This window comes from Aulostomus chinensis, chromosome 22 (assembly GCF_037954235.1).
Source record: "Aulostomus chinensis isolate RoL2024-O1b breed Wild chromosome 22, RoL_Achi_v1.0, whole genome shotgun sequence".
Lineage (NCBI taxonomy): Eukaryota > Metazoa > Chordata > Actinopteri > Syngnathiformes > Aulostomidae > Aulostomus > Aulostomus chinensis.
The window spans coordinates 23930902-23943903 of NC_141341.1; the positions used below are offsets into that span (position 1 = coordinate 23930902).

At 41.1% G+C, this 13002-nt stretch overlaps 1 protein-coding gene across 2 annotated transcripts in view; it reads right to left on the reverse strand.

The window, feature by feature from the left end:
- trappc9 (trafficking protein particle complex subunit 9) overlaps nucleotides 1–13002 on the reverse strand; it is a 242188-nt gene that overhangs the window by 218126 nt on the left and 11060 nt on the right. Inside the window, exons 5-8 of one of the 2 annotated variants that reach the window (XM_086193246.1) lie at nucleotides 12617–12643; nucleotides 11326–11447; nucleotides 9625–9750; nucleotides 8699–8915 (exon numbers count right to left, since the gene is read on the reverse strand). In XM_086193246.1, coding sequence (XP_086049372.1) covers nucleotides 8699–8915; nucleotides 9625–9750; nucleotides 11326–11447; nucleotides 12617–12643 — 492 coding nt within the window. The remainder of the gene's footprint in view (nucleotides 1–8698; nucleotides 8916–9624; nucleotides 9751–11325; nucleotides 11448–12616; nucleotides 12644–13002) is intronic. The other variant, XM_086193247.1, reaches the window with a different exon arrangement.

The following is a 13002-nucleotide window of genomic DNA, read 5'->3' on the forward strand; positions in this document are numbered from 1 at the left end:
AATCACCTTTGTAAACTGGCTGTTAGGGATTTAGCTGTCTTTTATGAGAAATCCTTTTTTCTACTTTAACAGGCAAGTAATACTAAAAGTCATCACAAGGCTCTGCAGGTGTAATGAAAATGTATACATACACATATGTACGTATGTGCATATGTACATATGTACATATGCACACAAACACATATACATTCACACATATGTATATATAGACATATATACGTGTACATATACATATATACATGTATATATGTGTGTACATATACATATATACACGTATATACGTGTGTACATATACATATATACACGTATATACATGTGTATGTATACATATACACGTGTATATATACATATATACACGTATACACGTGTGTATGTATACATATACACGTGTATATATACATATATACACGTGTGTATGTATACATATACACGTGTACATATACATATATACACGTATACACGTGTGTATGTATACATATACACGTGTATATATACATATATACACGTATATACATGTATAAATATATATACACACACAAACATGTACATGCACATACATACATACACACATACATACATACATACATACATACAAACATACACGTATATACATGTATATACATATAAACACACACACGTACATGCACATACATACATACATACATACACGTAGATACATACTTATACATATATACATATAATACCAATCAAAAGTTTGGGTAAACCTCCTCATTCAATGTTCATTGTTTATTTTTACTACTTTCTACATTGTAGATACCTACTGAGTGAAGCTGGTTTAACTTTTGAGCAGAGAAGAGAATTGCTTCTGTTACAAACCAAAATGGAAAAACAGGCTGTCGAGAAGTTGACGAGGGAGGCAGAAATTAAAAGGCTTGAGGTGGAGGAGGGTAGGTTAAGTGGCTCTAATGCAGGTGTGGGCCACGCCTCTCTTCCTGTTCTGGGTAGGTCTACTTCTGGTTCTTTGATGTTGTTAGTCTGCGTTTGGTTCCTCAGTTTTGTGAGCGTGACCCGAATACCTTTTTCTCACTTTTTGAGCGGGTAGCTGAGAGTCATGAGTGGTCAGACCCTGATCGCACATTACTCTTATAACACACAGGTCAAACACAGGAAGCTCACTCTGCTCTTACTGTGGCTGATAAGGTCTATGCAATGGTCAAGGCTGCAGTGTTGCGGGCTTATGAGTTAGTGCCCGAGGCACATCGCCAGAGGTTTCGGACAAGGGAGAAGTCTGGTAAGCAGACACACATGGAGTTCGCCAGGGAGCTAGTCACTCATTTCAGTCGGTGGTGCGATGCATTGAAGTTGGAGACCTATGAGGTTTTATGTGATTTGGTCATTCTGGAGCAGTTTAAAAATTCGGTTGCCAGCCACATTGCTACTTAAATCAGTGAACATAAGGTGAAGGCTGCTACAAAGGCCGCTAGACTGGCAGAAGAGCATGGTATGTGCTTACGCACGGGGGTGACTGTGAGCACCAGGCTCGGGATGATGTTTACAGGGTGGATGGCAGTAAGTTTCGTGCAGCAGGTAAAAGGGAGGAAAGAGCTGGTCCTCACCTTGGTAGTCCAGAATAGGCTGCATGGGGTCAGACACAGGTTGATTCAACCAAAATTTGTAACTACTGTAAAGACAGGGGACATTGGAAAGCTGATTGCCCTCGACCGGAGACCATGTTCTGACGCAGGGGATGGGTTTGATGGTGTTGCCTGTGCCGCTCCATAGACTGGTGCTTAGCTGTGGATTGGTCCAAGGTGAGGTTTGTCATGGGCATACATCCTGCACTGCCAGTTGAGGGCGTGGACATCATTCTAGGGAATGACCTGGCGGGCAGCCGTGTGTGGGCCACGGGTCCGCCCTCTCCCATAGTAACGTCCTCACCCTTGGTTACAGGACAATCAGATGAGAGTCCTCAGTGTTTTCCTGGAGTGTTCACAGCTTGTGCAGTGACTCAAGCTATGTACTGTGCAGAGTCAGAAACAGAGCCTGCATCAGAGCAGGGTGGAGCAGAGGAGAGTGGGGGTTTCTCTGTGGTTATTCCTGATTCTCACTGGTGATGTGGGAAAGAGTGCTGCAAACGGTTACATGCTGTGGGACAAACTGCTGGTGAGGAAATGCATGCCACACAGGGAAAACTTTGTTGGTGATCCAGTTTTCCAGATTGTGGTTCCATCTAGGTTTCGTGATGAAGTGTTGAAGACTTCTCATGATCAGTCAGGGCATTCTGGAGTTCATAAGACATATGCGTATGTTTTGCGGTACTTCTTCTGGTCTCATGTGAAGAGGGATGTGTCCAGGTACATGTCATGTCATACATGTCAAATGACAGGAAAGCTAAATTAATGCATTAAGCCAGCTCCTCTGTTTCCTATCGCAGCCATTGCACAGCCATTTGAGCATCTGATAATCGATAGTGTGGTTCCCTTACCTCGCTCCAAGTCTGGTAGCCATTACTTGCTTACAGTCATGTGTCAAAGCACAAGGTATCCCACTGCTTATCCGTTGCGCTCCATTACTGCTAAGTCGGAGGTAAAAGCATTGACCCAGTTCATTTCCATCTTTGGGATTCCAAAAGTAATACAGAGCGATCAGGGCTCAAATTTTTTTTATCTCATTTGTTTGCACAAGTTCTAAAACAGCTCAGAGTGAAGCATACCAGGCATCTGCGTACCATGCTCAGAGTCAAGGGGCACTGGAGAGGTTTCACCAGACCCTGAAGGCTCTGTTGTAGGGGTACTGTGTTAAGCCAAACAGGATTGGGAAGGAGAGCTGCCTTATTACTGTTAGCTGCCAGGGAGGTTGTGCAGGAAAGCACTGGTTTCAGCCCTAATGAGCTAGTTTTTGGGCATACAGTGTGGGGGCCACTCACTCTGCTACATGATGCTGTGGCACAACCAGAACCTCCTAGTAATTTGACTGATTATGTAAATGAGTTCTGGCATCGGCTGTATATGGCTGGGGAGATGGCGAGGGAAAAATTGGTCTCTTCACTGGAGAAGATAAAGCGTGTTGTTCAGAAAGCTGAGGTTCACCGGTTTAGTCCTGTGGACCAGGTCCTTGATTTGCTGCCCATTATCAGTTCTCTTTTCCAAGCTAAGTTCACTGGCCCGTTTACAGTTCTTCACCAGGTTTTGGATCAAAACTATCTGTTGTCAACGCCAAAGCGTAGAAAATCAACTCAACTCTGTCACGTAAACCTTCTGAAACCCTACTTTGCTTGTGTGACAGAGCCTGCTGTTTCTAGTGGCAAGGAACAGGAGGAGTCTGTGAAACCAGTTTCAAATTCTATGAATTTTCTCTCTGTACAGGAGGATGATGGGGTGATACCACCTGATGAGAGTTTGTTATGGGGCAGATTAAAAAACTCTTCAACACTGCGTAAGCTGGAGACTCTGTTTGGCCATCTGTCGGAGGAGAGGTGCGCTGAACTGTCTGTTCTAATTAACAGTTACTCGTGTCTATTTAATGACACGCCGAGCCATACACATCTAATAGAGCATGATATTGACGTAGGTGAAGCACAGCCGATCCGCCAGCGTTTTTACAATGTGTCAGGGGAAAAGTGTAAGGTAATGGACACTGAGATAAAATACATGCTTGAGAATGGTATAGCAGAACCCTCGTCTTGTAGCTGGGTGTCACCTTGTCTGTTAGTGGATATGTCTGATAAAAGTCCTAGGTTTTGTACAGACTATCAGAAGGTAAATGGGGTCACGAAGCCAGATGCATATCCACTGCCACATATGGAAGATTGTATGGATCAGGACGGTTCAGCTCAATACGCTAGTAAATTTGATTTACCAAAGTGTTATTGGCAAGTACCTCTGCCCAAGAGAGCAAGGGAAATTTCAGCCTTTATTACACCTTTTGGTCTGTTCTCCTATACAGTGATGACTTTTGGGTTGCGAAATGCACCAGCGACGTTCCAGTGCCTGATGAACATGGTTGTGGGTGGGCTAGAGGGATGTGCTGTGTATTTGGATGATGTTGTGATCTACAGCGATACATGGGAAGAACATTTGAGTCATATCAGAAAGCTGTTTGACCATCTGAGCGATGCACGCCTGACCGTAAATTTAGTAAAGTGTGAGTTTGCTAAGGCCACAGTCACATACCTTGGTAAAGTAGTTGGGCAGGGGAAGTTGTGGCCAGTGCAAGCCAAAGTGACTGCCACTGAGCAATATCCAGTGCCCACTACAAAGAAAGAACTCCAGCTGTTTCTGGGTCTTGTGGGTTACTACTGCAATTTCTGTAAAAACATTTCAACTATGGTAGCTCCTCTGACCAATTTGCTGAGGGCAAATGCAAGTACATTTGGTCAGCTTCTTGTCATCAAGCCTTTGTAAATATTAAGTCTTTTCTGTGTTCACCTCCTGTCCTTGCAGCTCCATGCATGGATTGGCCTTTCAAACTGCTTGTGGAAGCAAGTAATGTAGGTGCAGGTGCTTGCTGCACTAGTGTGATAACAGTAGTATGGAACGACCTGAGTTTCTACTCAAAGAATTTCAACTCCTTTCAGTTTAACTATTCTGTTATTGAAAAGGAGACTCCTGCTAATTTGGGCACTACAACATTTCAAAGTCTACGTTGACACTGGTAGTGTTCCTCTGGTGGTGTACACAGACCACAACCCAATCACTTTTTTGCATTCTTTGTATTGCCCGAATCCCAGGTTGATGCGATGGATTTCGTTTTTGCAGTCTTATTGCTTGGACATCCGCCACATTAAAGGCTCTGACAATATTGTGGCAGATGCTCTGTCAAGTGCACCCTGTTCTTGAGTTTTGTACTGTGCCATTGACTGTGTAACTCCTCTGGTTGTTTTTGTTCCTCCTTGTTACTCTTAAAGTGCTTCTCCAGGCGCCAGATTTGCTGGATTGCAGGGTGTAGAGTGGTTAGCTGGCTGGGGAGAATCTACAGCACAGGTCAGTATGGAATAATGTAATAATGTATATAGTCTGCATCAAGTTATGTTATACTATGAAGTTGAGAGTTTATTTGTTTTGAATGTAATAGCTGTGGTCTGCCGGTAGTTCCAGTGGGAACCCCGTTTTTATGGGGGGGGTGACGGTCCCTCCGTTCCACTAGGTGTCTCTTGTCTGTTGCTGGTTTCTCTTTCTCTTTGCAGGATCTGGGACATGGAGGAGGGTCCTCATCAGCTTTATCAGACACACCCGGGCCCCATGTGATCTGATTTATAAAGGCAATGTGTTTCCCCCGGGCTCTCTCTCTTTTCACCTCACGGACGCGGCTGCAGTTTTGTTTTGTTGTTTCACACATACACATCCATACATGCTTACATGACTGATACTGACTTCCACGTTGTTTTCATTAGTTATTTTTTCTTATGGTAAATAAAAATGCTTGTTTGTTGTTTCATACATACACACACACATGCATCCACACATCCATACATGATTACACGACTGATACTGACTTCCATGATGTTTTCGTTAGTTATTTTTTCTTATGGCAAAATAAAAATGCTTGTGTATACTTGTGCATCCATTTGGTCTCCCATTTTTGTCATGGCCTAAGAGTCAGGCTGTGACAATTCACATTGCCAGTTTTAGTCAAAAAACAAACATATGCAGCCCAGATGGATGTATATGTATATGATGTATGTAGAACTCTGCTCGCTGGGGTTGCCAGCTGCTTAACGTAGCCGCAGCAGGTTGTGACTGGCAAATGTTAGCGTCCCTTTGCAAGCGTAGGAACCGGTTCCGAATAAGAACCAGTTCTCGGGACCTAACCCTAGTTATCAGCTCCTCAGATTACAGCCCATTTAAATGCTACACGGAGTTCTAGTAGCAGACGCATCTCTACATCGACTGTTCAGAGGAGACTGCCTTTTCTGTCAAATAGCTGCTAAGAAACCACTACTAAGGAAAAGCAACAAACAGAAGAGATTGTTTGGGCAAAGAAACACAAGGAATGGACATCAGACCAGTGGAAATCTGTGCCTTGGTTTGATGATTCCAAAATTGAGATCTTTGGTTCCACCCGCCGTGTCTTTGTGCAATGCAGAAAAGGTGAACGGAAGGTCTCTACATGCGTGGTTCCCACCATGAATTAGCAAAAGGGCCAACTAGTGCTCAGCACTGGGAACTCCTTCAGGACTGTTGGATAACCATTTCCGGTGATTACCTCATTGAACTAACAGAGAAAATGCCAAGAGTGTACAAAGCAGTAATCAAAGCAAAGGGAGGCTATTTTGAAGAATCTAAAATATATAATATGTTTTGAGTTATTTCACACTTTTCTGTTTACTACATAATTCCATATGTGTTCATTCATAGTTATGATGCCTTCAGTGAGAATCTACAATGTAAATAGTCATGAAAATAAAGAAAAAAATTTAATGAGAAGGTGCATACAAACTTTTGACTGGTAGTGTATACACACACACTCACACAAACACACACACACACACACACACACACACACACTGTTGCACACTGTCAGTATGATGGCCACAGTAGAAAAGAATAGGGCAAGCTGGAAGAGGGGGCCAGTTCTTGAGTTTTAAACTCAGAATCCCAATCTGCTTGTTTAAAACTCAAGAATTTTCTTGTTTTCATCTCTTAAATTTGCTCGACAAAAACAAGCAAATCTTTGCTTCCAGTTTTATAGCCTGAAAAAGAGGAACTTTTCAGATGTGGAGATTGAAACCTTGGCTTAACCAAATCAATGGAACTGCTAGTTTTATGTAACATGACTGAAAAGTGAGATAAAAGAAGTTTAGAACATGTGGATAACATTGAAATCCTTCCTATATGGTCAAACGCAAGTGGAGGTTTAAATATAAAATGATAAATGGCAATCGTCATTGAGATGATTATTAGACAGTCGGAGGGGCAGCTGGCTATGCAGAGGAGAAACATCACAAAATTTCTCTGGCGTTCCCACCCCCACCCAATCCAAACAGCCATCTGCCACGAAACAGCCTGACGCAGTGCTCAGTCATGACCCATGAGCATATCAGAGCACTGAAACTGCGCTCCTGCTCTGTTGCAGTGCTTATTATGCATATTATATAAATGTAAAGCAAGGTTTTCCTTAGCAAGGTCTTTAACTGTCCCAAATGCTATAACCTATATTATTTATTGTTTATCTACATTCAAATTTTTAAGTGGTGGAACGTCCTTAGATGACAGTCAGAATTGTTTCACAATAATCTTCAGACTCCATCAGGTCTATTTTGATCAAAGTCAGGTCACAATCAAGCTGAGCTGGAAACTTGCATACAGGATCTCAGAGCTGATATGATATTTGATCTTAGCCTCCATTCTCATCCATATTGTTAAATGTTGAGATGTGTGTGGGAATGATTGTATGCCATAAATGAGGCCCATCATATCTATGCCAGGCAAAATGTACATGATGAACTTCCTGGATAGAAAACAGAAGATTTGCTTGTTTTATCTGAATTTTAGAAACTCGAAAATATATCCCCCTGCTTGGCAATTTTTTTCCCCCTACTAAAGCCTTAATACGATTTGTGAGTGAAATAAACTACAACATCAAAATGAACACTTGGTCAAGTGCTCCATTGCTAATTTCAAGCCAGTACAAAGGATATTGTCCCGCTAAGCGCCCCCACCCTTTACTAGTAAATTAACTTGCCCTCCCTCTGCGGAAGCAGTTGATCAGATACATTAATGAGGGATGGTCTGGCACAATCATGGCACATTGCTATTTTGAGACTCCAAAAGACATTATCACCATTAACCAAGTAGATGCTGGTCTTTGGTCAATGGCCTTATGTTTGAAGTGCTATTTAAAGAGTGCGACAATGTATATGTATGTAATAGGTAGGTGTGTTCTGGGTGTTTCTGGGTGCCCTGGTGGCTTGGTCCTGACCTGCCTGCTATCCTGGACCGGGGGCATGTTGTTCTGGTCCCCCACATCAGCTACAGTCAGCTACCCACAGCATCCAAAGACAAACCGTAGCACACACACACACACACACACACACACACACACACACACGTGCGCATACACACACGCGGTGCACAACTGATACATAATCACACACTCAGATATTTGTTTTAAAATTATATTAAAGCTAATGTTAAATCTGCACTGGAAATTCTGCAACCAATGGGTTTTTTTTTCTGTTATTATTGTTACTGTTGTTTTTTTTTGTTTGTTTGTTTGTTTTTGCTATTGTTTTTGAGTCCCCCCCCCCCTTGTCTTCCCTATCCTGTCCCTGTTCTCTCTGTCTATCCACTCCTGTCCTCAGTCTGGTAGCTTTATCAATGAACCAATACCATTCCTAATAAAGTTAAACACAAATGGCGATAGGAGTTTATCAGATTCCTCCTTTACAGAGTAAAACTGCTTCAGTACAGCAAGGCACCAGGAACGTCTATACTGCTTGCCCCAGCTGCTGAACAGGACAGACAGACAGACAGACAGATAGACAGATAGACAGATAGACAGATAGACAGATAGATAGATAGATAGATAGATAGATAGATAGATAGATAGATAGATAGATAGATAGATAGATAGATAGATAGATAAATAAATAAATAAAGAGTGCGACAATCAAGCAAGCATATGTGCAGAACTGCAATATGGTTCTATTGAAAACGTGGCAACATGTCCACCATCTCTTCCAAGGCCTGCTTGGAACTAAAAAAGCCAAATTGACTCTTGCTTTGTGCAGAACTACCTTTGTTGAAGTCCTTAGGGTCAAGGGAAAGACTGTATCCAGGCAATGTCTCCAGCAGTAGTTTGTAGCAGGCCCTCCAGCCAGGCTCGGGGATAGTGGGGGCCACACACTGCATGGCTGCCACACGCTTGAAAAAAGCGGACTTGCGATGAAAGCCAATCAGTTCATACAGCTCGGAAAGAATACTGTAGCGCTGGATCTTCTCCTCCTCTGAGAGCTGCAATTATAGAAATGACATATCTCTCCTTAATTCAGCACACTGCTAATTATGGAATGGATGAGTTCCATTAAAATGACTAATTATCGTATGATGATTTCAAGTAAATAAAGATGTGAAATGATAGAAATGAGGTTAAATACTGTATTTGGTATGTAACTGGAAGTGTAGTTTACATCAAGAAACATGACTTGAGACATGTAAATGTAAAAAAAAAAAAAAAAAAAAAGAATTTTGCACAGTGAGGACAAGGCATAATAATGTAGATGTTTTCTACATCTTGTATGTTTGATACAACATAAACATCTAGGTACTCTAAATTGACCGTAGGTGTGGCTGTGAGAGTGAATGGTTGTCTTTCTATATGTGTTGGCCCTGTGATGGACTGGTGACCTGTCCAGGGTGAACCCCGCCTCTTGCCCGACGGCTGCTGGGACAGGCATACCCCCCCCCCCCCCAACCCTTAACAGGATAAGTGGTAGACAATGGATGGATGGATATATAAACATCTAGGGTTATTCAGGTGAATCAACATTTATAAATAATCAATGCATGAACTCCATATATTCTAACATGCAAGTGTTTGTATAGCAAGATCAGATCTAGAAATTGCGCTGTTTAAATTCCAACAGTTTTTCATTTTTTATGAACATATAAAATGCACCGATGAAGTAAAGGCTTCTGTATCCCAGACACACAGACAGATTACCTGTCCCAAGTTGATGTAAACGGCATTCTGCAGGAACTCAGAGGCCTCTCTGGCCCTCTTCTGAATTGCAAGCACCCGGACTGCCTTAACACAGGCCTCCAGCTCAATCACGCCTGCATTCTTATACTGTGGGAGATAAGAGGAGGAGTGGGGGGCTTTGCATTAATGAAAAATGAATTGTCAAGGAGCACTGCCTTGACTTCTACAACCTACCTCGTAATAAGACAATGTTTTTTCATTAACGCATGACCTCCCTTATCAGTCAGTGCCAAGCTCCCCACCGCAGATGTCAGCGTGATAACTCAAATCCCCTGCTGCTGTGGCCTTTTTTTAAGGGATTCTTATTCTTTACTCTGTTTCTACCAGCTCCGCTGTAGTGCAGCTGCTGTTTTGTTTTGTTTTTTGTCTTACTATCCCTCAACTTCCAAACTCATTTTCTTCTTATTAAAATTCACTTCATATCTGAATGAGTATGTGTTGAGATGTAATTTAATTCTTAATGAACTAGCAACAGGTAAAAGGGCTGAGAGAGGTCAGTGCAAAAGGGCAGTTATAATAATGAAGATAAAGCACAGGGTCCTCAAAAGTTGGGTAGCATTATGAGCCCATTCAGCTCTTCCTAAGCATTACAGATACCTTAATATAATTCTGTGTGATTTTACAAAAGTGCAGTGGTCAATATAGAGCACTATTACAATAGGAACACACTAATCCACACATTTTGTCTGACTCTACTATAAGTTCATAGTGGATAAGTGAGTAATAAGCTTCCATTTCCAGAGGTCATCCCTACATTCTGCTTGTTTCCAGCTATTGTCCCCATGTAGCATTCCATAATAATTTGCAGCTGTCAGCAAGTACTGATCTCATACTGCATTCAAAATCCATCAAAATAAATCAAAATACTGCCCCATGGAGGGCTGAATAAAAATCACTAGGCAGCCTTTTATTTCTGCAGACCAGATCTGTTTTTCCATCACAATAACTGTGAAACTGTCTGTATGATGAGCAGAATATTAACCAAGTGTATTTGGCTAAAGAATACTTGGGACCTCCCCTGCCTTCCAATTATGTCTCTTGTTCTTAAATTTTTCATGGGTCGTATCAACCTGGAACCTTTTCGTGCATACTAATTTTTGAGTCTTACGCATGTAATGGTACCAATGAAAATGAGGTACATTAAAAACCTTTTTTTATTTTTATTTTGTTTTCGTCGCCGCTGTTGCAGGATGTGCTTGCTCATGGAGAATTGTTGGGTGTGAATTCATTGAAGGAGTGTGGTACTTGACCTGCTCTACCTGTAAAGTGTCATGAGATAACTTTTGTTGTGATTTGGCGCTATATAAATAAGATTGACTTGACTTTGTTTTTTTAGTTCCTCATGTTTAGCAAATTAGGTGTCCCCAGCTCATTTCACTGGGTTAAGGGTTTAAACATCATACGATGTTTTTTTAATTCTTAATCAGCACTTAAAAGTAGAAGACTTCAAGGATAAGCTCTTACCTTAAAATAATAGTCGCACCCCCATGTGAACATTAAGAGAAATGATAATCAAAAGTTGTTGAGCCTCCAAGGTGACACCTTCTTAAAATTATTTCGTTTCCATCAAAAATATATCATCTGTCTGTGGTTGTGCTCTAATGTCAGTGGTATGGGATGAGAATTCTTGATTAAAAGCCTCTGTTGTTTTTGTTCCAGTACCTTTCCATAGTACGAGATAGCCTCTTTGTATTTCTCAATAATGTCCTCTGGACTCAGGCAATTCTTCGCTCGTCCAATTTCAGTGCTGGTGTCAGCACTAATGCCGTTAGCTGTGAGGGCGCCTATGTTCCAAATAGGAAGAGATGTGATTAGTTTAGGAAAGATGCAGACATGATCGTCCATCAGTGTGGTCCACCACAGATGTGATGGAAAAGAAAGGGAAACAGCACAAGTGACAACAGGAAAAGATTTTAATCCACCAATTCCTCTTTGCAGACACTTACCTGACTAACCCCTACCACCATCACATGCATATAAATTAATGAATCTTAATACTGTTGAAGTTTTCGTAACAGATTATAATAAGATTGAACACAATTGTGAAATGTTTTTTTTATTTTTAGTTGTTGTGGCCCCTAATAAAACTATTGGTAGGTGTACGGTTTTCCCCTCTCTAAATGAAAAACACATCCAAACTTTAAATCTAAATGAACTTGTCTGGCTCTGTCTTCAGTCGGCAATGTTAAGAAAACACAGTGGCCTTTAGAATGTATAAGACGTGATCGAAACGCTGTTGACTAATGTCCCAGCTAGGCTTTCAGGCCTAAAATATTTTCAAAGCATTTGTAAATCCAATCTATCAGCTTCGAGAGATTAAAATACCAATACTAACAGAATATGCATTGCCTGTGTGCACATCAACACCGTGGGTCCTTTATTATGACAAATGTTTGAATAATTAAATGCTGCTTTCTCAGCCAAACTGCAAATGTGAAATAATACAGAGAAAACAGTCAACAAGTTACAGATAAAAAAATACACAATGTGATTTTTTTTTTTCCAACAGGCTGGAGGTTGAGCCTGTGAGAGCTTTCAATAAGTGAGATCAAGGTTTTGGATATAGTGTTACACTGCCACCTACTGGTGCTTCAACACAGATTTGAAACCTTCTTGTCCAACAGGTAAATTATTTTTGATAGGGTTAAGGGATTCATTTGCCAATCAAGATGTGAAAATTGTTAGAATAATGTGGCACCACAAAAGAATGAACGAAAGTGTCCATTTAAAGTCTTCAGTCATGGGATCAGGTGATAATGATCAACCAAAAATGTTGCTGAGACAGAAAATGAAGGGTGAACCAAAATAGGATCAAACTACCTGCCCAAGGACTTCAGTTGATTTTCAAATTAAAATTTACCACAAGAATCAGAGTGGTAATGATGTGAAATGAAAAATGCAAATGTGAGCACAAGCAGACAGGCAGATTGATGCTGGTTAGACAATAGCATACCTGGGTCAATGAGAACCTCCTGAGCCCCTACAGACAAAGAGAAAGAATGCAGATTCACTCCATGACGCCAAGCGCAGTGTTAGCAGTGTTAGTCCCAACAAGCTGATTGAAGGCTGATGCTGCTACTCTGATAGGAACAACACTTATCATGAGCTACTGTTGTCTTCTGAATGTGACCGAACTATTAAATTTAACAGTCCAAACAAAACAGGTCATATTTTACAATCATATAAAAAAAAAAAAAATTAACGGAGATTGCATTAATGGCTATTACAATATACCAATATTGATGACACCACTAATAATTAAAACAAACCCGATTATCAATATCTTGTTCATTATATGATAAAATAAATAATCAAGAGCTAAAAATGATCTGTTTGAAG